This window comes from Juglans regia, chromosome 11 (genome assembly GCF_001411555.2).
Source record: "Juglans regia cultivar Chandler chromosome 11, Walnut 2.0, whole genome shotgun sequence".
NCBI classification, from domain to species: domain Eukaryota; kingdom Viridiplantae; phylum Streptophyta; class Magnoliopsida; order Fagales; family Juglandaceae; genus Juglans; species Juglans regia.
In genome coordinates, this window is record NC_049911.1 from 33009435 (window position 1) to 33037296 (window position 27862).

Consider the following 27862-nt stretch of genomic DNA (forward strand, 5'->3'; position numbering starts at 1 on the left):
ATTTTTTTAAAAAAGAGGTCTTCATTGCAAATAGGCAGAAAAGGCCTCAAGAGTGCTTACAAGAAATGACATCTATATAAACAATATTATCAATAAAGTAGAGAACTCCATGCTGCCACAATTCCACATCAGAAATAGACCAAGCATGTATTGCTAGTTGATGAGCTGCTGCAATGGCCATACAAAAACCATGTTGGATCTGATAGTGCATAAACCAGAGCATAAGTCTTCTAATTCCAGTGATAACAGTTCTCCTAAAAGAGTAAGGTGAATCAACAATGTTTATTTCCTTTACTGAGTGTAAACAATCACTCTCAATAAGAAGATTATGAAAGCCAATCTAAAAACAGAATTGGAGACCCCTCAAAACAGCCATAGCCTCCACATTTTCTGGTTCTAAGAATTCATCTTCAACTTTGCTAAGTGGCATGATCACCTCACCATAGTCACTGCACAAAATGCTCCAATTCCAGTTGTATTGCAATTAAAGAAGAGAGCCCCATCTACATTCAGTTTAAATCAGCCTGGTGGAAGAGGAGTCCATCTATAATTCAGATTCTTGACCAAAACCTGTTGCTAAGAACATATGGACTGAAAACCTTTCAATGAGAGAGCATGGCTTATAACTTGTTGAGGGTATAGACTCACGCTTTCATGAATCATTTTATTCCTTCTAAACTAGAATCCCCATGCCATAAGAATAAAATTTGTGAAACATTCAATAGACTTTGTAGAAAAAAAAATTCATTGCAATTAGCATAAAAGATTTGAATAAATCCACTTTTTGTAATATAACAAATTTGTTTACCCAATATGCATGTATATATGGACAAAAGATGAGTGCATGGGCTACATCCTCCACTAAGTTATCACAGAAACAACAAGAGTCATCCACCACCACCCTTTTCCTAACCATATTAGATTTTGTGGGAAGAATCTCTTTACATGCCCTCCATGCAAACATTCTAACTTTATGGGAAATTTTCAGTCTCCACATAGCTTTCCAAAAATTATTTCTTGAGGCCTCAGTTGATGTCTCCCCTATATTAATGGTGGCTAACCCCTTAAAAAATCTGTATGCACTTTGAACATAAAAAGTTCCACTCCTTTCATATTCCCAAATCCACTTGTCAGGTTCATTTGTAAAACTGGGATGAATCATTAACACTGCCTCATCAATTTTTGGATTGAAGAGAGTCCTGATCTTAGATATATTCCACAATTGTGTATTACAATCAATTAAAGAAGAGACTTGATCATCCAATTCTCATTGTGCATTTATGTGTTGGTTATAAATAACAGAAACTTTATTACTCAGTTCTCAAAAAAAGGAATCCAAAAGTCTTTGAGGATATGTATAGTGCTGCCATTACCCACACTCCATCTCCCTCCTTTAATCAACAGTTTCTTAGCCTCCCATATCCCTCTCCATGCAAAAGAGGGTGAATTATTAATAGGGGCCTAAAAAAGATTAGAAGTAGGGAAGTACTCGGAACTCTAAATCTTATAGAACAAACTATCTGTGTACTGTAGCAGCCTCCAACTCTGTTTGGCTAGCATAACCATATTGAATGTTTCCAAATCTCTGAAGCCTAAACCTCCTACATTTTTAGGCTTACACATACTACGCCAGCTAATCCAATGGATCTTTTTTTCTTCATTCTTTTGTCCCCACCAGTAGCTTGCCATCATTCATTCAAGATCAACATATAACTTATGATGGAGTTTAAAACAAGACATGGCATAAGATGGAATAACTAAAGCCACTATTTTGAGCAACACCTCCCTTCCTCCTTGAGAAAAAATATTATCTTTCCATCCTTGTAATTTCAATCATACTTTATGCCTAATCTCAACAAATGCAATCAACTTTGATTTACCAACTAAAGGTGGTAAACCTAAGTATTTATCATGGTGCTGAATTTGAGAATTACCCTATAGATCCATAATAGCTCTCTTTTTAGTAGCCTTAGTATTCTAACTAAACACCATGGTGGTCTTGTCTTGATTAATTAATTGACCTAAAGCATCCCCATAGCATTTCAGTAGCTCAAGTAACCTGTCATTAGTTTCAACATTAGCAGTATAAAAAATGAGGCTGTCATCTGCAAACAACAGATGATTCAAGCTTAGGGCCCCTTGACAAACTTTGATACCAGGTATGGAATTTGAAATTGCAGCTCTCCTCAGTGAACCAATTAAACCTTTTGTACACAACATGAATATATAAGGAGAAATGGGATCTTATTGTCTCAATCCTCTAGAAGGAATAATATGTCCAGAAGGAGCTCCATTGATTAGAACAAAAAATGAGGCACTTTGAACACATTTTATAACAAGTTTGGTTAATTTCTCATGGAATCCAAGCTTTAACAAAACTGCTTCAAAAAATGGTCATTTCACCTTATCATAAGCTTTACTCGTGTATAACTTTAATGACATATAACCCTTCTTATCCCTTGTTTTCCTTTTTAAAAAATGAAAAACCTCATGAGCAATAAGGACATTATCCGAGATCAATCTACAATGTAAGAAGCCAGACTGTGTTTCTGAAACAATATTAGGTAAGACATTTTAATCCTATCAGCAATGACTTTGGATATCAGTTTTTAAATCACTTAAAAACTAAAAACTATTAGATATAATATAAATAATTAAATTTATCATTTTAAATTTTTAAAAGAAGAGATAATTTAGACCTCGTTTGTTTTTCCAGATGAAATAAGATAAATTGAAGTTAAAGTTAAAAGTTGAATAAAATATTGATAGAATATATATTTTTAATATAATTTTTGTTCTGGGATTTGAAAAAATTGAATTGTTTATTTTATTTTGTGTAAAAATTTGAAAAAATTATAAAATTATAATGATGAGATGAGATGAATTAAGACGAGTTATGAAAACAAACGAAGTCTTAATATAATATCAAAATATAATATAAAAAATTAAAAAAATCTAAAACCACCAAAATTGTTATTCTCAACAAATATAGGATAATTACGACGATCATAAATATTTGTATTTTTCGAACTTTTTTGTGCCCGTAGCCGTAACATGTCTTTCCGTTGCATTACAACGAACCATAATGAGTATGGAGTTTAGTTAGCTAGAAACTCTCATATCTCATACATTTATACGAGTTTATATTATTTAATAGTTGAATCTATTTTACGTCTCAAGTGATTTATTTAACAACAAAATGAATATAAATTTAAACTCAATCTAATTAAATTTGAACTGTATGATCAAATTGGGTGCTTTGTTTGTGTCACGGACACCATTTGCGTTGAAAAGGTCATTAAACATATATTTATTGCGAATAATTTTATATATCAGTCACTATTTATTTTTACATTTTACACTTATAATTTTTTGTTGAAGAATAATTCCATATTGGTTGTGGACAAGGTTTTTAATTTGTTTATAAATAATAAATAATCATCTCTTGTAGAATCTGTTTTATGAGATGAGTTAAGTCCATTTATTTCTACATGGTATCAGAGCTTGCCACGGGACAAATGAGGGCCCACACTACTTATCCCGTGACAAAGACCAGAAAAAATACTGACCTGCACGTGAGGGAGGGTCTTGAGGAGTAATCTCACATTGGCCGTGGACAAGGTCTTAGATATGTTTATAAGTAATGAGCAATCATCATTGTAGAACTAATTTTATGAGATGAGTTAGATCCATTAATTTCTACATGGTATCAGAGCCTGCTATAGGACGAATGAGAGCCCGCACTACTTATCCCGTGACAAGAATCAGAAAAAATACTGGCCTGTATGTGAGGGAGAGTGTTAAGGAATAATCTCATATTGGCTGTGGACAAGGTTTTGGATATATTTATAAGTAATAAACAATAATCTCTTATAGAATCGGTTTTATGAGATGAATTGAACACATTAATTTCTATATTTTTTTTTATAGAATATAATTTTTTTTTTATAAAATGTAAAGTGTAAAATAATAAATAACGATGAGAAGAATTTCTCATTTATTATTATTTGGTTGGCTGGTGGTAGTTTTGGGGTTGGAATCAATTAATAACGGTAGACCGCCAACTGCCAAGTGTGTGTGGACAATCGACAAGTGATTTTAATGCCCCATAAATATTGCCACAACGTCCGAACATCGCATCGTTTAGGATCGACATTATCCTAACCATCTCAGCATTAAATTTTGAGAAGGAAAATGATATATGTCCCGGGACCATCGACAAATTTTTTTGTTGGTTTTATTTAATAATTAAAGATGTAATGATTTTTTTTTAAAATATTAATGGGGATTAAAAAAATATGAAAAAAATGCACTAATCGAGAGAATTCCTCGCACTAGCTGTAGTTTTGAGAAACACTGATTATAGTCGGAAGCTCATCCATTGAAAATACTCGTTACATCATCGACATTGGTTTATTTATATGTAAATGAAAAATTACATAATAATAAAATATGCATTGTCTTTGACGTTCAAAAAAAATTCTCATGCTTAATTATGCATCAGTTAAAATAATAATAAAATATTTATTATTATTATTATTATTTTTTAAAATTATTATTTTTTATATATTTTATAATTAACACCCACTTTATAAAATCTGTGAATGAGAATGGGAGGAAAGAAAACAAGTTCATAAAATAATATTTGTAGAGTGAACAACGTATATGTAAAGATGTATTAATACTGTTCATAACTATGAAAATATTTACATATGTATAATTCAATGTAATCGATTCAATGGTCTAATTATGCAAATATGTGTTTGCATTTGTTTTGATTATTCACAGAGGAGGAACAAAAGGAAGAGAAAAACAAAAAGAGAGGCAAAATAGACGCACTGTGAAAAATTTGGAATCAAATTATTTTGGGTCGCGTTTGAATACCTAAATATCTTAATATGTATATGAATAGTAATGAAATAATGTATAAATTATAATAAAATAATTTGAATTAAGAGGTTTTGAATAATGTGAGAGAAAAAATTAAATAAAAATATTATAAAATTAAAAAATTATTTGAATATAATTTTTGTTTGGAAGCTTAAAAAAGTTGTATATAGTTTTGTATTTTATTTTAAGTTTAGTTAAGTTTGAATGATTAGGTAATAATTAGATAAAAAATTAAAAATTAAAAATTGAAAAATATTTTATATTTAATTAATATTTAAAAAGGGAATTTTTGAAAATAACTGAAAATAATTTTCCCAAATACAACCTTAACCGATACCATACCTCTACAGTCCTGACAGAAACAAAAAGGTTTTATAATATCAGATGTGTTGTAAATGATAATAAAAATATAATGATTAATTTATAAAAAATAATAAATTTAAAATAATAATAAATAATAAAGAAGTCGAATACCGATCAGAGCATATGATACGTTCTGCGCAGTCTGTCAGAAACAAAAGGTCCAGATGCTCCCAAATGTGCTTTTTTCACCTGTGGTCTTGTAGAAAAGTCATACAAGAACAGGCGTTACTGTATACCGCTGGCGTTGGGCCTAATTTAAGAAAGCCTTTAGTCAGCCTCCAAATCACCTCCCCCGTCTTTTGCCCCGACCGAGAGAGAGAGAGAGAGAGAGAGAGAGGTTTTAGTGCTGGTGCATGCGGCTTCCCTTACTGAAGAAATAAAGATGGATTCAGTGCTTCTTGGGTCCTTTCCCAAACGTACTTCAATAATCGTGGGTATGTGCTTATCTCATTCGAGTTCAGTTCTTGTCAACGGTTAAATTAATTTTTGCATGTCGAATTTATTTGTTTATTAGGACTGTTTTTTGAGGTGTCTGCTGGTCTGGGTCAGTTTTAGATGCTTCGGATTGCTTCAACCGTAGTATGACTATGGCACGTAGAAGTTGAATAAAATAATATTATAATAATATTTTATTTAATTTTTATATAAAATCATTCAATGTATCTCACTATCCCAACCGTAGCTATGCTGCATGCAGCTCACTTTTGCGGTCTTTCTTTTTTGAGTTCTCACACTGTCACACACTGGGTTTGGTTTGCTGAAAACGGAAAAAAGGTTGCTGTGTACGTCTATTTGGGTATCTCTGACCTTCTACGAAGAAGTTCGTTCTTTTTTTTGGTTCGTTTGAGAGGAGGTGAGTATATCCAAAATTTTCCATTTAGGTCTCTCTCTCTCCCCCCCCCCCCCTCCTCCCCCCTACCAGTACACAAAACAAACAAACAAACAAATAAAACACTTCAGTCTCTTGCCTGTACCATTCTAGAAATTTGGGTTTTTTTTTTCCCGTCTATTATTTTTGCCTACGATTTTTTTACGATTTTGAGGCCGATCTTAAATTAGACTGTATTGGATTATGCATATCTAAAAATTTGAATAATTATAAACAGTATTTTTATAAATTTGAAGATGTACTGTTTACTCTCCAAATATTTTATTATTATTTGGCTCAAAGTTGCATAATCCAATGTGAGAGTTTTTCTTAATATGTAAAATCAATTTCTAAAAAATGTGATTTTGCATATGCATATAGAGAAACTAATGCTAGTGCTCTAAGCGAAAATTTCCAAAAATTATTGCCACTTATAAATTCCTTTTATTTTCAGTGAAAAGTTGAAGGGATGTAAGACGGTATCTAAAAAGTGCCTCTTGGGTAGAAAAATGGAGAAGTTGTTTGAATACAAATTTCTTTAGATGTGTTTTGTAACGGTGTTTGTGAAAGTGAATTGGTAGATTTAAAAAGTTGTATAACATTTTTATGAGGGATGTTGTTTTGGTTTTCATATTTTTTTCATAGCAACCCAGGCATATGATTAGATGAGCTTTCTTTTTGAAAAGTATAAAAAGAGAACTGAAGTTGAACAGTTTATTTTTTTTGAAAAATTTTGAAACAAAAAATGGAAACCAAACAAAGCGTTGTATCAGCCTCCTCATGCTACTGGTTATGTTGTAAATAATGCGATATAATAACTGGCAGGTGCAAACGACTGGAGGAGTGACAGATTGAAGAAGGTTTGCTCTCCAAGTATGAACACTGATTCCTCAAAAATTTAACTTTTACGTCATTTATTTATTTTACTACTTTGTTCCTTTCGCATATGTAAATATCCTTGTTTGCTTTTCTGTTTTGCTATTTTTTCTTCTCCAATTCTGATTACACTTTCTTTGGGTAGTCAAAGATTTTCTTAGTTGACTAGCATAGCTTATACTTTTCAATAAGGGTCTGGAAAATTTGTATCCGCAATTGGCGGGATTGTGTTCATTGGTTTTATAAATTATTTAAGGTAAACAAGGTGGAGAACCTTGTTAGAAGTAGCTGTTCAAAGAAATTTATAGATGTCATTCTGCAAAAATGGACAGATGCGTTGAAATTTATGAACCTGAAATTGTCTTGGACTACTGAATGGGGCACAGTAATGCCCAATTTTTATAACTAAACCCATGTATAAGGAAATTAGACAATGCCATGGATTATTGTCAAGTTCAAAACTTCTCAGAAGTATTAAAATACTCCTGTCTCCAAAAGAGAACTCATATGTTTAAGGTCCCAAACATTTCTTGAAAAGGTGCTGGCAACAATTAACTTGGACTTGAGCACATAATCTTCAAGTTCAAGACTCTATAACCAACCAATTATCGTCCCGTGAAATGTGTAGAATAGTTTTTCTTTGATAAGAAATAATTCAGCAAAGCCTTGGGGGTATTTTTTATAATATATTATCATTAATTTTCTGGCAGGTTTAACCTGTGTGCTACTTTTCGATTATTCTTTTTGTCTCTTCCTTTTAGGAATAATTTATAATTATTCTTTTTTCAGTTCCTATCCCGACTGTCCTACCCTTCCATTTATGTAGATGTAGGTTCTCATCTAGCCGTCAAACTTTCAAGACGAGGAGCAGGGAATATCTTGGACAGACACTTAGATATCGGGTTTCAGCAGCAGTTGTTGAAGCATAATATAAGAGGTTTTGAGGAAAGAACTAGTTTTCACAGGGGACGTAATAAAAAATGCCTGGTGAATGCAGCCTCTGGACACCCTCTTGAACCCGAGACTGGAGCTTATCAACCGAAAAACATTTGGGTCACTCTCAAAAATGCGTTAGATGCTTTCTACAGGTTTTCACGGCCACACACAGTTATTGGCACAGTTAAGTTTCATATTGATAGCATAAATTTAACTGACTTGTTGTATATTTTTCAATTTCTAGAGAGGTCTAATCTTACTTTTCTGTGAGCAGGCATTAAGCATAATCTCAGTTTCTCTACTTGCAGTCGAGAACCTGTCAGATATATCTCCGTTGTTTTTCACTGGGGTTTTGGAGGTGATGCGTCAAATATCTTATCAACTTGAAGATTCCTTTGGTACATTTTATAATCTTTCTACCTTTGCATTGTTTTTCAGGCTGTGGTCGCTGCCCTATTCATGAATATTTACATTGTCGGTCTAAATCAGTTGTCTGACATTGATATAGACAAGGTAGGCATTATGAATGAATCTTACTGGAAGTTCTGCTATAACTTAAATGATAAATAAACACAAATTATGCTGCCTAAGGATGGAGAATGGTACTATTGTCTGAGCACTCCATATATCTGTGTGCGTGTTTGTTTGTGTTTACTTGGAAGATATGTGGGCTGTCTAATTGTGTTCGTACACTCTGGTTTTTCATTGCAGGTTAACAAGCCATATCTCCCATTAGCATCAGGGGAATATTCAGTTGGAACTGGTGTCATGATTGTGATGTCTTTCTCCATTCTGGTATTAAAATTAGAATCATTGCTCTCAGCAGTTTGGGATAGGTTGCATGGGTGTTATATTTATATGAGGGAATGAATGTGTATGGTACATAATACATGTGCACAACACTGAGCTGATTAGATTCGATTTATCTAACATTATGTTCCCGTCTCACCTTAGGGGGAGAACCATGGAGGAGTGTTTTTCGAGACAGCATCAGAATTCTGCGATTCAACTTAAATTCAAGTTATTCTTATAATTTTAATATAGCTTTATGTCAATCTAGCGATCCACGTTAGAATTTTGTTTTCTCCTTTTCATTTTTAAATTAATAACTCAGTTTCCTGTATTTCTATTTTTGTGATTTACTATGCATGTCATCTGTAAGAGATAATCATGAGAGATAAAAGGAGCTCTAATGCTTTCCCTGTCTCTCTATGGTTTCCAGATACATGCCTGTTTTTGGTCTAAATATACAAATCAGTTTTTTTTGTCCAAAAACTTGTTTTCATCATTTAAGTTATGGTTTATAGATCTCTTTATTTTGATACTGGCTAAGGAACCCTTTATAAAATGATTTGTTTAATTGGAAAGTCAAGTTGTCTGTTGAATAAAAGAGAACTTGGACTTGAATAATCAACGTTATTAAGGTATGCTTATTAGGATTAGTGCATCATTTGTAGATGAAACAAAGCTGCTTGTTAACAAAATCAAATAAATAGGTTAGATGTCAATATATTTTCAATTGTAATTTACTTAAAAAAATATATATTTTCAATTGTAATGCACTATTTGCTAGAATGCTCTATACTATTTTTTCTTTTCAATTTTAATTGGTAAAAACTAAAAACTCCATGAGTCTTTTGATTATTAAATTATTCAGTACAAATTTTCCATGATTTTGAAAATTTGAGCATTGATCCCGATTCTTGACTGAATGTTTGTTTTTTTTTCTTTCCTTTTTGACAGAGTTTTTGGCTTGGATGGATTGTTGGTTCATGGCCATTGTTTTGGGCACTCTTCCTCAGTTTCGTACTTGGAACTGCTTATTCAATCAATGTGAGTTGGTTTTGCTCACATGTAAATGCAGAATCCTCATATATGGTGAAATTATGAGTTACTGATGAATAATGTGTATCTAAACTGTTCTTGTACTGAACTGTAGTTCATGTGCTCTACCTATTCCTTCTCTTGTAGTAAATGTAACGTCCCGTATCTGAATGGGTCGGAGAGTTATAGTACAGATATAGACTCCAATTTCTCAATTACACATAGATCTCACTGTTTTAAATCAACTACTCCAAATAATTAACTATGAATACCACAAAATCTTAATATAAATGTCAACCTATCAACACACCATATCATCAAAACATAACATATTTACTGAATAAAATTCTTCAATAACCATAGCATCCTTTTGTGCTTAATCCATTGTGCTTAACTAATCCCATCCATGCTCTTTAATCTTGATCTTCAACTGAAACATTTAAATTATTTGAAACATATTGTGGACATAAGGGATGAGTTATTAACAACTCAGTAAACAGAGAACATATACTAGTATGCAAATATGAGCATTTACATAGTTCAGAATGCAGAACAAAATATTTTTAGTTTTATAATGCAAAACCAAAACATGTTATCAAAAATATCAAAGCAACAGTTCAAAATATTCAGTCAAAAATCATTTGGCATAGCATAACTGAGCATCATCATTAGAACATAATTCCATGTTTAACCCTAGTGGTAGGGTTGTGCAAACCCTGACGGCCAACTAAGCAGAAACAGAATGTGAAGTCTTTTCCTTATTATTCTTGGAGCCCTGAGTGTGGGCACAAAAAAAACCATGCAGAAAACCACTTTGCTTATAAAGTGGGTGCACTAGAAACAGAAAAGTTGATACCAACCCAAACAGAGGCCATAGTTTTACACTCGTAGTAAGGTAAAAATAGAATAGAAACAGGATGCCATGCCAGAGGTTTTCAGAGGTCACATCATATCATAACATAGTACAAAACAGATTCAGAACAAAATAGATTCAAATCATCTTCATATAATCATGCACAAATTTTCATATTCACTCTTTTTGCACAGTTTAGAAACAAAATGTCAAAAATAGCTTATGTCTACACCAGCCATGACAAAAAAATAGTTTCTTTTTTTTTTCTTATACAAATTTCATGAATAATGTAGATAAAATGATCGAGGTTGTTTTCAAGTTTTCTTTTCATAACAAAACATGCATATTTTTCATAAAATCAGCCTCAGTCCATTCGTTTTATGCAAAGTCTAGTATAAGAATCCCGCTTACTTGAACTTTTTAACTTCTCTGAATTTCCTCACAACAGTGCCAATGGAATATCAATCATCACCTACAAAATGGCATGTAATTTGCATAAATTTCTAATGGAAGACGTATGTTGTAATTAAAACCCTAACTACATTAAGTAACCTATATTTCCATAAATCTAAAATCCTTGAAATTATAAAATATTATTCCTCTCCAAATATTCATAAGATTAGACGCTAAGAATGTTTCCACCTTCAAAATATCATAAAACTATCAATCCTACTATCAACACTTATTAGACACGGGTAGTTTTGTAATTTCGAAATAAGTCACTTCAGTTTCATGTGAGAAAGTTTTAGATTAGCCATTTGGTCTATGTTATATCAGAGGGGGAGGGAGAGGGAATGTGGAGAGAGAAGAGGGAGAAACTAATGTGAGAGAGAGAGGAAGGCCAAAGTTGGGTGAAGGTTGTTCACGACGGTGCAACCATGGGCACTTCAACAGTGGCTACGTACATGGGCTAGAGCTAGCCGAGTAGCTCTAGGCTTGCGTTTGTAGTGGCTTGTGGTTGCTGCAACTTGGTACGGTGGTGAAGCTATAGTGGACGTCCGTGCATGGCTAGGGGTTGGCCCAGGTGAGATGTGGCCTTACACAGTGGCTCTCGACTGAGACTAGGAGGTAGCTAATCTTAAGACTACTTTGTTTTTGTTGTGGAAAATAGAGGACGTCGGCTGGTGTCCTATCCGTCCGTGTGCGTGTTTCCATGGGAGTGGCTTGAAGCTGGTCGACTCAATTGCTTCCGACGGAGGCTTGTAGCGGTCCTACGACAGCATGGCTCCCAGTCTTCTCATGGCACTGCTGTGTAGTGGGTGAGGAGAAGGGTTAGATGTGGCTACTGTGGTATTTAGGAGGTTGGGAGGCGGGAAGGAATCCATCTATGGGGCTAGGTGTTTTCGTGATAGGGAACGAGGTATTGTGAGAGAGAGGAACCGATGCGTGGGATTAGAGGGAGAGAGGGAGGGCGACATGGGGCTTATTTCGTGGTGGTTGATGGCTGAGATGTGGAGGCTAGGTGATGGTTTCACTGTGCCATTGCGTGGGTCTTCATGGAGGCTGTTGGACTTCGCATATAGGAGCTTCATGGTGGAACTGCTTGTGCAACTACGCATATATGTTATGTATATATATGCAGTACCCTAGGGCAGGTAGAGAAAGAAACACGGCATGCATGCTACATGGGTTTAGCAGTCGGTAGAGGTTAGGAATTTTAATGGGAAGAGGACTCTAGAATTGTAATCCTGGTAGAAAGTGGAGACATGTATGGCTTAGGGTTATGGAGAAATGGGCATTGGGCCTAACGGGTTTTGGTTTCATTTCATGGGCCAAAAATTCAGAAATTCCAATGGGCCCTGTCTCTAGTCCAAAACAAGTCCAACTTGCCCGATGAATAATTTTGGGGTTTCAGAAAAAGAACTCTTGGCTATAATGCCAAAGTTTAAAAGTGGTCCACTTGATCCATAAATATTAATGGGCTTTAACTCGATTTGTTTTAAGCCCAAAGAAAATTCCAAATCCACCATAAAAATTTAGCCCGTGGGCTTATCCAAAATTATCCCGAAAATCCCACGTGAGGTTTTTCTAAGATATTGGCCCATTAAAAGTAATCTAAGCCCAATACGTTTTATTCATTTTTCATCTCTAAGGATTTCGGGTCAGGTTGTTACAGTAAATGTCCAAAATTTACAGTGAAAAATTTGCAAAAGAACATCTGATTTTTCCAGCATATAGGCTATTCTCACCCCTTCACATAGCTATATAATACATGTTGAGTATATACATGTGTGTGCAATAAACTCTTATTGCCGATAAGCCAACAGTTTATTAGATATTTCCAAAGGGGAAGCAACCCTAATAGACAGGCAATTAACAGAAGACACCAACCCTAATGAGCTAGCTGGCAGTTGTGCCACACATCCACGATCATCTGCAAGAAATTCCCAAGTATATTTTTACTTTCTTTTTTATTTTTATTTATTTTTTATAATCTTTGAGCCTCTTTTAGACCATTTTGGATACGGAAACGGTTTCATCTCATCTCATCTCATCATTACAACTTTTTCAAATTCCCACACAAAATATAATAAACAATTCAACTTTTTCAAATTCTAAAACAATAATAATATTAAAAAATAATATTTTATTTAACTTTTAACTTTCATCTAAAACCATCTCATCTCATCTCACTATCCAAACGGGGCCTTAGTGTTCTACCGAACAAAGCTCCTCGTTATTTTTAACACTATACTTTTTTTTTTTTATAAGTATTTTTTAACACTATACTTACACACTGTGTTACACATGCTACCATGCTTAGATCACTAGCCTGAAAAAGAGGGAAAAGGTTCAGTTATAGTTGAGTTATATTTAGTGGTTGTATTTGGGAAAGTTAATATGATGGCTTGATATGATATATATTAAAAAAGTTCATTTGCTGAGATGATGATCTTTTACTCTCTCTCCCCCTCTCCTTTTTTCCCCAATCTGTACAATTAGTAGTTGCATGTTGGAAAATTGATATTGATTGTTATTCTGACTTGTTCTTGGCATACCTTCTACTGTTTTAGTTGCCTCTATTGAGATGGAAGAAGTTTGCAGTGGTTGCTGCAATGTGCATCCTGGTTGTGCGGGCAGTGATTGTTCAACTTGCATTTTTTCTACACATGCAGGTTTATTTATTATTCTTGGAGGTTATAATTTTCACTGTTCTATTCGCGATATACTTAATTCACCATTCAAACGGTAATCTGAAAACATAGTATAAGTTCAGTTCTATGGCAAGGGTGTCGGGGCCAAAAGAATGGTTACTGACACGTACCTGTCAGGTAGCAAAAATTGGTAAACTTGGATCGTCTGTTCTTTGTTCTTTGTTGTTTATTGCATTTCCAGTACTTGGTTACTAATGTATGTTACAATTTTCAGACCCATGTGTTCAAAAGACCCGCTGTCTTCTCAAGGCCACTGATGTTTGCAACTGCATTCATGAGCTTTTTTTCAGTTGTTATAGCATTATTTAAGGTAACAGCTAATTTCCTTTTTAAAAAATGGACTGGTAAAAATATGGTTTAATTAAGATTCCAAGTTATTTACTTATTTAATACAACATATTCAATTCTTTTGGAGTTGAAACGTCACATTCAATTTTAACCTTTTCTGGATTTTGTGTAGGATATACCTGATATTGATGGAGATAAGATATATGGCATCCGCTCTTTTTCAGTACGATTGGGTCAAAAGCGGGTTAGTTTTTTATATGAACTTGATCCTTCAGTACAAGATCTTGCAAAGGCTTATAAGTGTTGTTTTTTATATTGTTTGGTTGTGCTTGATTGCATTGGCTAGGTATTTTGGATTTGTATTGTACTCCTTGAAATGGCTTATGGTGTTGCCCTTTTAATGGGAGTAGCATCTTGCAGCTTTTGGAGTAAACTCATCACGGTAATTTGTTCAGTTTCTCAACTACTTTTTTGGTAATTTTCGTAATCTGTAAAAGGCATGGAGGACAAACACAACCCTCATTCCTCTTGAGTTATTGCATTGCTTGGTTTCTCCCCACTCTTTTACTTTAAAAGATAAAAGGGGTAAATAATTAGGAAACGGTTAAAACTGTAGTAGCTCATGGAAGTTGCATTGTTGCTGAAAAGACTAATGGTGATAAATATGCTTGTGTACTGTATTGGTATTCTATGATAGTAGGTTTTTGCTTTTGCCGTCATTCTTGTTAACCCATGGTAACATACAACCACTTTCATTCCCTTGGTTACTAGCCAAGAGTACTAGGTACGGTTTATCTCATAATAGCTCAAACATTAAACAAGCACAGCTGCTTAGTTTGAAGTTCTGACTCGAAGTTGTAGGAAATATGCAGACACTTAAAAGCATTATCAAAAACTATTACTTCAGCTTGGATTAGTTTCACCATTAGGGGGTGGGATAGCTTTCTCAATTCTTTAGCATTAGTTACATGGAGAGTGATAGAAAATACTAAAATATTCAAGTGATACTTCAAAAACCTGAGGGTTCAATGGATTTTTAGAGAATCTTGTATGGAATATTGAGTTAATGGTTTATTCAATATAAGTGACCGTACTATATGCTAACTTTTAGAGATGTTGTTATCTCTCTTTGCATTGGTTTAGGTTTTGGGACATGCGATATTGGCTTCAACACTATGGAATCGTGCCAAATCTGTTGATCTGAGCAGCAAAGCTGCAATCACATCTTTTTACATGTTTATTTGGAAGGTAACATAGGCTATGCTTCAGATTGTCATAGATTCAGCCACTTTTATTCTGTTTTCACATGGCCCTTTATATGTAGACTATATAAATGAAATGTTTTAATGGGATTTAATTTGGAATTTTCACACGAAGAAATGTCGCTTAAACACAACTTTGGGACAGTGTTGTCCATCAATGCCTTACTTTTCAATCATGAAACCAAAATAGGGCTGGCAAAGTCTGACAAAATTACTGGAACCTGCTCGAGGTAATTGAATGAGTTTGGTTCCTGGTTATGTAAGAACTAACTGCTACCTGCCTACCCATTGATCATCTCAACTGAGTGCAAAATACTCCTATGTTTTAGTTATACAAATCACTTCGACATATAGCTGGAAGTAAATTTCATAAATATGAACTGTGGGTGGACTAATGTTGAGCTGAGCTGGAACCCTGCTAGAACATGACCTGTTGCCAACTCTATCTAGACCATGGTCCATTGGTCCTGGTCACATATGTTTGATATCGGTTATTAATGTACCTTTGAAGCTTTTCAATATCTCTTTGTTACTTCCTAGATATTAGACTCATACTGGTATGTTTTCTGTTTACTAGTCCGATATCGTGTTTCCTTTTGCAGCTCTTCTATGCTGAGTATTTACTCATACCACTTGTCCGGTGAGGATGCGTAACATTTTCGATAACAGGGTTGATTGGTGAAATGATTTACTCGTTTGAAGTTGTATGCTATGTATAATTACCTCCCCCTTCCCCTTTGAACTCAAATCTGTATAAGGGAATCTTGTGTTCAAGGATTTGTAATATGCATTTGGAAACTCCATCGCCATTCTGCAAGCACTGTATCTATTAGTTTTGTTAAACCAGCATTACCCTTATCGAACTTCAACTTTTGCCACATTGGGGTTACTTCCTTTGTGGAAACAGTTGAGAAGGGATCCTACCATCTTACAACAAGATTATAGCTTCACTTTTGAACATGCATCTACAATATCTTAACTCTAATAGAGAGTACAAAATGTTCCCCAAATCATTTAAAAGGTCATGATGCATAATGACTTGATTAAAAAACTAAACTCATGCTCTCTTTTCCAACATATTTCTCAGTCCAATAGTGTATTGGCAGAGTTCCAAATGGTTGATATGGAGATATTTTCGCATGTAAGTTTCTCTTAATGAATGAATAAATGATAATATTTTTCTTCAAAAAAATATTTCTCTTGCCAAATACTTGTATTGGCCGTGAAGGAAAGTTGATGAATGAATCTATGCCGTCGCTTCTTCTTATGTTTTGGAGCCCAAATCGGTGACCACCAAATCCGAGGAATTAGGATCTTGTAACAAAGGTATTTTTATGAGTTGGAATTAAGTGATTTTATAGGTCAAGATTTATTTAAAACATAACATATTAAAAATAATGAAATTTAACGTGTAAAATAATATTTTTCTAAATCGTATATGATGTCTACTAGCTACATAAAAATAATAGTAATCAAACAGTATTATAAACATAATCAAGTCAAGCAAACATTATTATAAAAATAACATGTATATAATACCAACTTTCTTTGCAGTAGCGCCCAAGTAACCGGAGACTCCGAATGGTGACATGGCGAGATAGTAACCGTCGATGCGTTCTACCCAATAAGAAATGAAAAGCCAGTCCAAACCCGCTTCCGCTCCACGCTAAAACCCTACTCACCCTTTACGGTCTCATTATCTCGAGCCCTCAACGCTGCTATCACCAATACCTTCTCTCTCTATTTCTCTTGCTCGACACCGAGCCGCCTCAATTCTGTCGCAGGCAAAGATCTCTCTCTCTCTCTCTTTCACAATGCAATCACTATCGCGTCCGTAATATTCTTCATTTCCCGCTGCTTGGTTCCCGAGAAAACTCGATCGAAAAATATCTTTTTGTGTTTATTTTTTTAATCATAATGTGTTTTAATTTTTCTTTTACGATGTCTGCATTTGTAATGTTTGCGGATTCGGACGCAGAGATTTGATCGGTCTAAGACCTGCGAGAATGGAGGGCTCAGTAGATGAAAAGGCGAAAGTCCCGGATTCGGCAACGGAATCCGCTTCCGAGCAAACCCTTAGCAAGAAGTAAGTTTACTCAACAAGAAATCTGTGTGTACTGTTATTGTTAACATTGGCCTTTATGGAAGCATATCGACAACTATGGATACAAGAACTGCTGTCATTGGATTTAGCTTTTCATTAGTTTTATGAGCCAAAATAGAGTACTTTTAGGATATCATTACGATAATAAGTAGGATAAGTTAAGGAAGACTTGGACTTACTGTTGTGGAGCTTATTAATTGGCACACCAGCTGTAAAATAAAAGTATTCCGTTCTGTTTTTTTTTTTTTCGGTTTTTATTTTGGGGAATTTCACAGTGCTCGCAAGAAGGAGTTGAAGAATAAGCAGAAGGAAGAGGAAAGGAGGCAGAAGGAGGAGGAGAAGGCAAAACAGGTACTTGCATTCGTTGAATGTTAATTTTCTGTCTAATTCATGAGAATCCTAGAGATGGGTTTGATGATTGGCTTGTTTTCTTCTTTGATGAAGTCCTGTGATTGTTCACATTTGTAGTATTTTATTTTTCCTTTTCTTTTTCATATATATGGGAATCTTAATTCAGACTTGTTGTTGAGTATTAAAATTCTATTCGAGTATCTTGGTGAAAAATATTGCGTATAGGTGCCTTTATATAAATGATCATTTATAGTGTGTTTCACAATTTTGATTAGACATCGGAAATGATGAGTAGAGGAATGGTGTGAACTGAATTTTATTTTTGTAGGACGTTATTTTCTTTGGTAATGAAAGGAAGAGTAAAGAGAAGTATATTTAAAATGTCTTCTCTTTGGTAACGACATTCTTTTCTTCAAATGTATGATTGCTTCCTTTCACATCTTACACAATGCATCAATTTTAGATAGAATTTAAGTGGATTTTGTTTCTTTTTACCTCTCTTTCTATTTTCATTAGATATCCAAACGTGAGAATTGATTAAAATTTACCCACTTCACTTTTTTGCTTTTTGCTCCTCCTAATAAAAACCCACTCTTGTTTTTGACATAAGGTTATTGGGAATATTTAGACCAACTAAGTTGGGGATTGGGGTTTAGTTCTTCTTGTAATGTGATTGAGTTGCTAGGTTTGATAAAAAGTAAGAGCTAGACTTGTAAACTAAAAGAGATTTTTTGGAAAAAAAAATGGTGAAAAGAGTATGCCACATGGATTATAGTTTTTTTTTTGGATAGATAATCAAGAAATTTTATTCATAGAGTAGGCAAAGCCCAAGTACACAGGGAGGCCACATGGATTATAGTTACATTGGGTACTTGTTCATCTTATATATTGGTTTATTACAAATCTCCCCTTGAAAACTATATGATTAAACTTATAATGAGTTGGGACATCTTGGAACATTTGAAATATTGATATTTTTTTTCCCCGAAATTTTGTAGTTATTTGCTAGTATGGATGGGAACAATTTCAAAATTTCTTTTTTTGATTGGCACCGGGTGTCCAAGAACTACATCCCACAAATGCACCTTGAGTAAGTCAAGGGAAAAATCCCCCAGTCCGATAGCCCCTAGAGATTGTTTGCATCCAAGGGGATTTGAACCTTAGACATGGGGAGAGCATACCCCAAGTCCAAGGCCTTTACCACTTGAGCCAAACCTTAGGGGTTTCAGAAAATTTTAAGTAATAGGTATTGTTTATTTGATTCCTCATTTTGATGGAAACAATTTTTAAATTTTCGATGCTGTGGAATGTATTGGTCTACATTGATCATCATGTTTGGAATTGGATGTGGCTCGGTGCTATTGCCTTTTTTAAAAAATAAGTAATTGAAAATTTATTGAAGAGTGCTAGGCATGCCCAAGCACACAGGTTGCATACAATTGAAACACCTAATTAGGAACAGAACAGCATGTTGTTGCTTGTTATCTAAGATAATAATCTTAATCTCAAGGTCATATGGAATAAATTTGCATTTAACATACAGGCTGCTGCTGTGGCGGATTCCAAGGGTAAGAAATCTGCAGCTGTTGATGATGAAGATATGGACCCAACGGTATAAGTCCATTCTTGTCCTGTATTTGTTCGTATTTTTCCCTTAAATTTATTGATTCTATCATCAAGCTCTAGTTTTTATTCTTCCTTGTTCTTCCTGCAGCAATACTTCGAGAATCGGTTGAAACATCTTGCAGCTCAGAGAGCTGCTGGTGTGGAAACATATCCTCATAAATTCCATGTTTCAATGTCCATCCTTGAATATGGAGAGAAATATGGAGTGCTGAATAATGGGGATCATCTCGAGGATGTTTCAGTAAATTTGGCTGGTATTGAAATCAGGGACTTATTTTTAGTTGGTCTATTGTCTCTTGCTGCGATGTGCATTATGGTGATTCCTTTATTGTCTGTCTTATGCAAGGGCGCATCATGAGTAAAAGGTCTTCCTCTTCAAAGCTTTATTTTTATGACCTACATTGTGGTGTTGCTAAAGTCCAAGTTATGGCTGATGCTAGGTATCTTATCATGCTCTGTCTCTTTGTCTCCCTCCCTCCCTCCCTCTCTATAAATATTTCTTTCTTCATTAGTTTTTTCTTTTTGTGTGTGCTTATGATCATCATTGTTGTTTTCTTTTTAATGCAACTTCTATGTCAAATTATCTTTCTATTAATTGAAGAGGTGGAAAATGGCTTCCATTTCATAAAGCACAAACCATTTCCCCTGCCGAGAGTTCTTTTTTACTCTTGAACTGAAAATCTTTTTTTGTTGACCAACGTTTTTGGCCGGCACCAAACATCTGGAAATGCAGGAAATGTTTTCCAAAAAACTATTTTACTTCGAATCAAACATGTGCCTAATGTTTGTCATGATGGTTTCCTTACCTGTTTTTCTTTCTACCTTGACATGAGGATTAAGAGATTATTCATTCATGATGCAGCAAGTCTGACTTGGATGAAGCAGCATTTTCTATTTTCCATTCTAATGTAAAGCGTGGGGACATCGTTGGTGTTGTCGGTTTCCCAGGTTTGCGGTGCTGCCACTGTAAACTTTCAACATGTTTATGTATATGTATATATATGGAGCCGGGGGCCTATGCATTATTGGGATTAGTCAGGACTTTGTTCTGGACACCTGGTGCCAATAAAAAAATGTATATATATGGTCTCAACTTCGGTTTACAGTAAACTCATCAATTCAATCACTTAGGGCTCGTTTGGACACTTGAAGTATCTAAAAAGTCTCTGAATAATAATGAAATGGTCTGTGAATAGTAGTAAAATAGTTTGAGTGAAGATGTTTTATTGAGTTTTGAGAAATGAGAGAGAAAAAGTTGAATAAAAATATTGTAAAACTAAAAATTGTTTAAATATAATTTTTTAATATAATTTTTGTTTTGAAGTTTGAAAAAATTGTATTGATTTTTGTGTTTTGTTTTGAAGTTTGTAAAAATTGTAATGATTAGATGAAAAAGTTTTGAAATGTGTTTTGGGTTTGAGTGATTGAGAAGTTTTGAGAATATCCTATCTCATCTCATTACCCAAATGTACCAATATTTCTATTGTTTTCTCACACTTTTGATGTTTGATAATGAAGTAAATATTTTGTCGCACAAAAGGAAAAAACTATGGAAAGGTTAGAGAGAACCCCAAATATACAAGTTTAAAAGTGGATGCTTGAATAGTTGCCTCATTTTTATTTTTATATTTTGTGCTTGTGAACTGATTCGGTTAAACTCAAACTCATAAGCTTAGAATCCTATTTTTAATACTGTTTTCTTTTGTCCTGTTCTCATTTCAACTTATGCTTTTTTGAGTCAATTTCTGTTGATCTAAGAAAGGAATGGTAATTTTCTTTTGGACTCCATAGCAATTTAGCTTAAGAAATAAGCTTTTCACTATCTCATTGGTAAGAGAGTTGCCAGGTTTTGCTTTACCCAATGAAATGGGGCCAAAGTTTTGAGCTTGGTTGGTTATTCCAACTTTATCCGGATGTGACAAAGATGACTGCATTAAGATAGATTATAATACCATTATAGCCTTTTTGTGCAAAACCAACTGCAATGGGTCATACATTTACTCAGAGCAACCATTTGAGCTTATTTTGACAAGGGCTTGGTGTAGCGCTCTTATGGAAGGCCCAAACCACATGGCCTATACTCCAAAAGGACTAGTCAATGATAAAATTGGAGCCCCATTGGAACCTTATAAAGAGCAAAAACTTCTCATTCCCAAACAATATAGAATCTTATACACCACCTATTCTTATCATTAACATATGGGGTATCACAATCTACTCTCTTAAATTTCCGACATTCTCGTCAGGTCAGTCCGTCGTAGGTGGCATGACTCAAGTCCCACATTTCAGGTTTGGATAGGCTCTGATACCATTTCTCGATTTGTGCGTGCCATCCTTGCGCAAGAGCCATGCTAATCTTCTCTGTATTGTTCCAAATCGGATGTCCCCAAAATTGTGATACCCCATATGATAAGGATAAGGGTAGGTGGTGTATAAGATCTCACATTGCTTGGGAAGGAGAAATTCTTGCTCTTTATAAGGTTTCAATGGAGCTCCAATTGTATCATTGACTAGTCCTTTTGAGTATATGCTATGTGGTTTGGTTCTATTGGGGCGTTACACTTGGTGAAGAGAATCTGACTGATGGATTTAGAGCCATCTATTATTTTTCTTGTGTTTTTGGTCTGACTATTTTAAGAAGTATTTTTTCCCTATTATTTGTTTTGAAGCCCCATGACTTTTAGCAACTTTAAGAAAGTGGTCCTATGTATAGATATGGACCTGCATATCATTAGGTATTTCCATATATTTGAATGGGGATAATTTTCATGCTTTTCTTTTAGCTTCTACTAGCTCCTAGCTTGTATTTAGGTGTTTTCTCTTGTAGCTGTCCTGTGTACTTGGGCTATGCCTATTTATTTGATTCAAAAAAATTTCTTACTACTTAATAAGAAAAAATATATTTGAATTTCAAGGTGGGCAATTAGGTTTGTGAGTCACTGTTTCTTTAAATGGTAAACACCTTGTTTTAACTGGTTACATTTTCTTTTTACTGATAAAAAAAATTTACTTTCTAAGATTCTCATTCCTTTCAGGTAAAACCAAAAGGGGGGAGCTAAGTATTTTTCCAAAATCATTTACAGTCTTAGCACCTTGTCTCCATATGTTGCCAAGGCAAAAGGCAAAAGGTGCTTCTGACAATGCGAATTTGAAGGTGAACATAGTTTGATTAACGATTATGGTGCTAGTAAAGTTCAATTCATGACCTCTTTTGGTTTTATTACTGCAGAAAACTGAGGTCTGGGTTCCAGGAAGTCCCAGGAATCCTGAAACATATGTTTTGAAAGATCAGGTATTGATTAATATAATAATTTTTTTTTTTACACTGTTTTAAACTGCAATGCTTGAGCATGAAAGATCTATAGCATCGATTAAAATCTTAAAATTCAGTGCAAATGTAGTGCAAATCTTCATGTTTGGGCTTGCTATAATATTCTAGCAGATTCATAGAATTTGATTGCTTTTGCATTTGGATTAGGGATTGTGATGTGTGTTTTTGTTTAAAATTTTAATTTGGGAATTTGTAAATTTTCAGGCATCTAATCTCAAATTTGAATACCATTAGAGAAGTTGTCGTTATACAAACCCTATCACTATTATTATTCTCGCACCATAATCATTACTATTTTTACCATTCTCACACTGTTGTTAACACCAATGCCTCCATTATAATTGCCTATCATCAATAACATTCTTATTTATTGATAAATATAAAATAATAATTTCCACCAACAAGAGGCACTGCCATCACCACTATGAACACTGCTGCCCCCACCACCAAAGCCATGACACCTTACTATTAGCCGTTCACAAAAATTGCCGCTGTTTAGTTTACTCATTCAAGTAATTAAAATTAAAATTAAAATTTGATGGGGGTGACATTTCCTTCAATCTATAGTTCATCATTTTGAAAATTCCCAGAGTTTTTCGTATATTTCTTCTAATCACAACCTGAAGAAACTTATTTATGAGTTTTCACTTGTCAGTTATTTTCTCTGAGCCATTCACAGAGAGACATCGGTTTAATGTCAAGCTGTACCTAGTTGTTGTTCCTTTGCCTTGACCTGAATGGTAATAAACTCAATTGTTGGGTAATCAATTCTCTGATATAATTTTCCTTATCATTTGAACATTGGAACACCTTTCCTAGGAGTCAGCTTTTGGGTAAGGTTGGCCTTAGCAGAAAGTTGCTAGATGCTATTTTGAAATATACAGTTGCTAAAAGTTGGTCATATTTGAAGTGTACTTACTTTTTTTTTGGTAACTTAATCTATTATACATAGTCATTAGCATCACAGCATGTTGATATGACATTGGTAGGATACTAGGTGCTCAAGTGATTTTGAATCTATTGGTATGTGTTTTGAGTTTTTTTTTTTCTTTACATATGCGAAGAAATCTGAGATTATGCCAACTATTTCACTTGCCGTTTAGAATGTTTCTAAATATTATTTTCCCCTCATTCGGTGCTTAATTCTATTTTAATTTGTGCCAAGGAAACTCGTTATCGCCAACGGTATCTAGATCTGATGTTAAATATGGAGGTTCGGCATATCTTTAAGACGAGATCTAAGGTCATAAGATATATTCAAAGGTTTCTTGATGATCTTGATTTCTTGGAGGTAAGTTGTTTGTTTGGCTGCACTTAGGAAAAAAGCTGTTTGTCTGACTGTTCTTGTTGCTCACTTTTTCTGGTGGTGTTTTCATATGTTGCTTTCCTTTAATTTATTTTTTCAACCTTTGATATTTTTTACCCTTAGGTTGAAACACCAATGATGAACATGATTGCTGGTGGAGCAGCTGCCCGTCCGTTTGTGACCCACCATAATGAGCTGAACTTGCAGCTGTTTATGCGCATTGCGCCTGAGCTCTATCTTAAGGAACTAGTTGTTGGCGGGCTTGATCGTGTCTATGAGATAGGAAAACAATTCAGAAATGAAGGTATTGATTTGACGCATAATCCTGAGTTCACAACCTGTGAGTTCTACATGGCTTTTGCTGACTACTATGACTTGATGGAGCTCACGGAGAAAATGCTAAGTGGTAAGGGTCAATTGGTGCATGTTGCAAACTAGTGCTTCTTTCCACTTGTAAATTTTATCCTCCAAAAATTTGCAGTTTTCTTCCTGACATAAGAAATTTGTAATAGGGATGGTCAAGGAACTTACTGGTGGATATAAAATTAAATATCATGCAAATGGGCTTGATAAAGATCCAATTGAGATTGACTTCACTCCCCCTTTCAGGTGTGTCAGCTATACATACCTGTATTACCATAAACCATAAAAATATAAATTTTTGGGGTGATTTGCTGGTTGTGCTGATAAAAAATTTATTTGCTGGTTGTATTGCCTGTTGCAGGAGGATTGACATGATTGACGCATTAGAGAAAATGGCAAACCTTAATATTCCCAAGGACTTGTCCAGCGATGAAGCCAACAAATATCTGAAAGATGCATGCATTAAGCATGAGATCAAATGTTCCCCTCCCGAAACAACAGCACGTTTGTTGGACAAAGTAAGTCTTCTGTCTAGTTCACCTGTTTATATAATTATGATGAACGAATCAGGAACTTATGTGGCTTTGTGATCATCTGTTATGTATTAAGTAGATGCCATATCTGTGAGGATTTGTGAAATAAACTTCATGTGTAGCTTTGGAATAGCCGCTTCATCAAAGTGAATTCTCTTTAGATGCATCTATCCAATTAATCTTTGAGCTATTGGTATATATGAATTATATGAAAGATTTCAAAGGTGCCGGACAGGCTTGTCACAGCAGAGCAATGACCCAAGTGATGCTATATCAAGGAGCAGAATCAAAGACTTGACTGTGAGCAATGGCTTAGGTTTTTGGTTAGAAAAAAAAGTTGGAATCAAGTAGATTGAAGAGAGAATCTCAAGTGTTTGATAGCTGTTGTCAGATGTAATCTTGTTTTTTTGCTGTTGGCTGCTGACTAAATGATTGTATGGCTTCCACTGATAAGTTGTAGCTGTTTGATAAGTAAGAGTTTTAGTATTAAGCTCGAGGGACCATAATTGACCATGCTGAACAATTGCTGATGGCAGGCTGGAAATGGATTATTGTATGTTATACAATGTGATGTTGATGCTGAATTCCTATTTGGCCTTTTCAATTTGAATATGTTTTCTGATATGATCCAATTTTATTCCTGTCGTAACTTCTCGAGGAATAAAAAAATGTTCAGTTGTATGTTAGATGGGCTGTGAACCAGCAAGGTCTAATAGAATGCCTCTGTTATTTCTCTCTCTACACACACACATGAAATGCAACCTCTATCATGTTATTTCACGTGATGGCTTGTAAGAGGTTTGAATGTTTCTTAATCAAGGTAGCCCATATTTCTTAAGCGATCATAATTTCAAACATGTTTACTTTAAATTATGATTTGTGCTGCTAGAGTTGTGATATCATTTTTCCATGATTGCAGCTTGTAGGGCACTTCTTAGAGGAGACGTGTGTAAATCCTACTTTCATCATTAACCATCCGGAGATAATGAGTCCTTTGGCGAAGTGGCATAGAGAGAAACCAGGCCTTACTGAACGTTTTGAATTGTTTGTTAACAAGCGTGAAGTATGGTTGCTCACCTCCAGATTCTTGTGTTTTTTTGTCTATGTAATTCATGCTTCTGCTTTAATTATTCTTTAATTGCCAGCTCTGCAATGCATACACTGAACTGAACGACCCTGTTGTACAACGGCAGCGATTCGCTGAGCAACTCAAGGTATCACACTTCATTTTTTGTATGCCAGATGCTTTACCTTTGAATGAGTTCCTTTGGATTCTTTTTTTTTTTTTTCTTGAATAATGTGTGGTTTGAATGCAGGATCGGCAGTCGGGTGATGATGAAGCAATGGCTGTGGATGAAACTTTCTGTACGGCTCTTGAGTATGGTTTGCCTCCAACCGGTGGTTGGGGATTGGGTATTGATCGGCTAGCTATGTTGTTAACTGATTCGCAAAACATTAAGGTTCTTTCTCTTTCTCTACATGTGTGTGTGTGTCTGTGTGAACGCATAATTCCATGCAAGCATGGGTGCGCCTATCTGTTTGCATTTGTGCAATCAATTTTCTCAGCAGACTCACCATCTCCTTTATGCTAACTGGTAACAGGAGGTTCTTCTGTTCCCGGCCATGAAACCTCAAGATGAACCTTCCGCTAAAGGTAGTTATTCTAAATTTTTTCCATGCATTTTTTCCCATTTATTGTGTGGACATTTTCTTCTAATGATGTAGAACGGTATGCAGTTGTATCGGTGAATTTCCAATTTATATAGTTCATTGGCTTGTGTTTTGTCCACTGTTTAACAAGTTGTCATTGGATGTTCTTTTTTGACAATCACAGGGTCTTAGGAAGTTCAAGATTGTGAAACCCAGAAGTTCCTTTTTATTTCATGTGCATCTCCTCAACCCAAATAGCGGACTTCTCATCAATATCTGATCATATTTTTTTTTTCCTGCCACAACTAGAACATTTGAGATACTGACTGTCATTTAGTTCGAAAGAGCATTCCATGCTTGTCTATTTTGTTAACAAGGTTTCTTTAGATTTCATGCAAATCTGAAGTGCTGTGTAACTGTGTTGAATTCAATGGAAGTTCAAGTTATTGCAACTGTCTTGACCCTGTCTTTCTCCCATACACACGCACTGACATGCACGTATTGTTGGGCGTTGTTGGTGAAAAATACGAAGCTTTACCCAAAGCATCGGCCTTAATCACAATACACATTGCGTTTAAACCAGCTTACACCGTATCATGTATTCATATTCTCCTCCCATACATTTTCTTTCTCCATTTGATGAAGTATATCTTAGGTTTCTTACTTCCAGTAATGGTCGTTTCATTGCTTCAACCTATTTTTAGCTCTATTTTATAGTTATTATTTTTTTGTGTTTTCCTGCGTCAAATGTATATCCTAGTGCTGTCTGATTTTCATTCCACTGTCCACAGTAGAGATCGCCTTCAGACCAGTTTTCTTTTCTCTTCATCTCGTGTTTGTTTTAATTTAATGTACTGTTGTTTCCTTCCTTTGGGAGTTTAGTTGGATTTATCGCCTCTTTCAGTATCTTATTTGCATTGCAGTAAAAAAAAGGCCATATAATTTCAAAGACTAGATTCTTTCTATCGTCTCTCAAATCTCATTATTCTTCAAAAAAAACCATGCTCATATTCCAAGAAAAGAATCTTCGTTATGAGGAAAAGGGTATGATAGACCATACGGTCCAAAAAGCATCTGAAACCAGAAAGGATTGGAAAGAATTTGAAACCTAGGGATGCCGGTTTCTTTAGTGACAATAATTACCTGTCATCTTTCATCACTGCCAAAGTGGTCATCTTGGATTTTGGTCCTTTTTCCTATTCAATGATAGGCCTTAAAGGTATATTTTCTTCTTGGAGTCGCAACAAAGAGGTAGACAGTGGTAAGATATCATGGACAATTCA

The 27862-nt window shown here is 34.7% G+C and overlaps 2 protein-coding genes and 1 non-coding gene across 3 annotated transcripts; 2 read left to right on the top strand and 1 right to left on the bottom strand.

Moving 5' to 3' along the window:
- The first annotated feature begins 5392 nt into the window (after positions 1-5392).
- Positions 5393-16132, top strand: LOC108980432 (homogentisate phytyltransferase 1, chloroplastic-like). The gene is made up of 13 exons (XM_018951356.2): positions 5393-5687; positions 6947-6994; positions 7824-8116; positions 8208-8291; positions 8372-8446; positions 8645-8728; positions 9677-9766; positions 13625-13726; positions 13980-14075; positions 14226-14297; positions 14400-14495; positions 15197-15301; positions 15918-16132. The coding sequence occupies exons 1-13, from the start codon at positions 5636-5638 to the stop codon at positions 15957-15959; spliced, it is 1239 nt and encodes a 412-aa protein (XP_018806901.1). The 5' UTR covers positions 5393-5635; the 3' UTR covers positions 15960-16132.
- Positions 16133-16950: 818 nt separating this feature from the next.
- Positions 16951-27031, top strand: LOC108980430 (lysine--tRNA ligase, cytoplasmic). The gene is made up of 18 exons (XM_018951353.2): positions 16951-17099; positions 17294-17401; positions 17695-17770; positions 19314-19382; positions 19485-19650; positions 19743-19836; positions 20259-20344; positions 22432-22550; positions 22626-22688; positions 23893-24018; positions 24157-24439; positions 24546-24642; positions 24758-24914; positions 25849-25992; positions 26075-26143; positions 26246-26389; positions 26532-26583; positions 26764-27031. Exons 2-18 carry the CDS (start codon positions 17322-17324, stop codon positions 26769-26771), a joined length of 1833 nt encoding a protein of 610 aa, XP_018806898.1. The 5' UTR covers positions 16951-17099; positions 17294-17321; the 3' UTR covers positions 26772-27031.
- Positions 21694-21797, bottom strand: LOC118343888. Its single transcript, XR_004797675.1, has one exon. It is a non-coding gene; the product is annotated as a U6 spliceosomal RNA (small nuclear RNA).
- Positions 27032-27862: the final 831 nt, after the last annotated feature.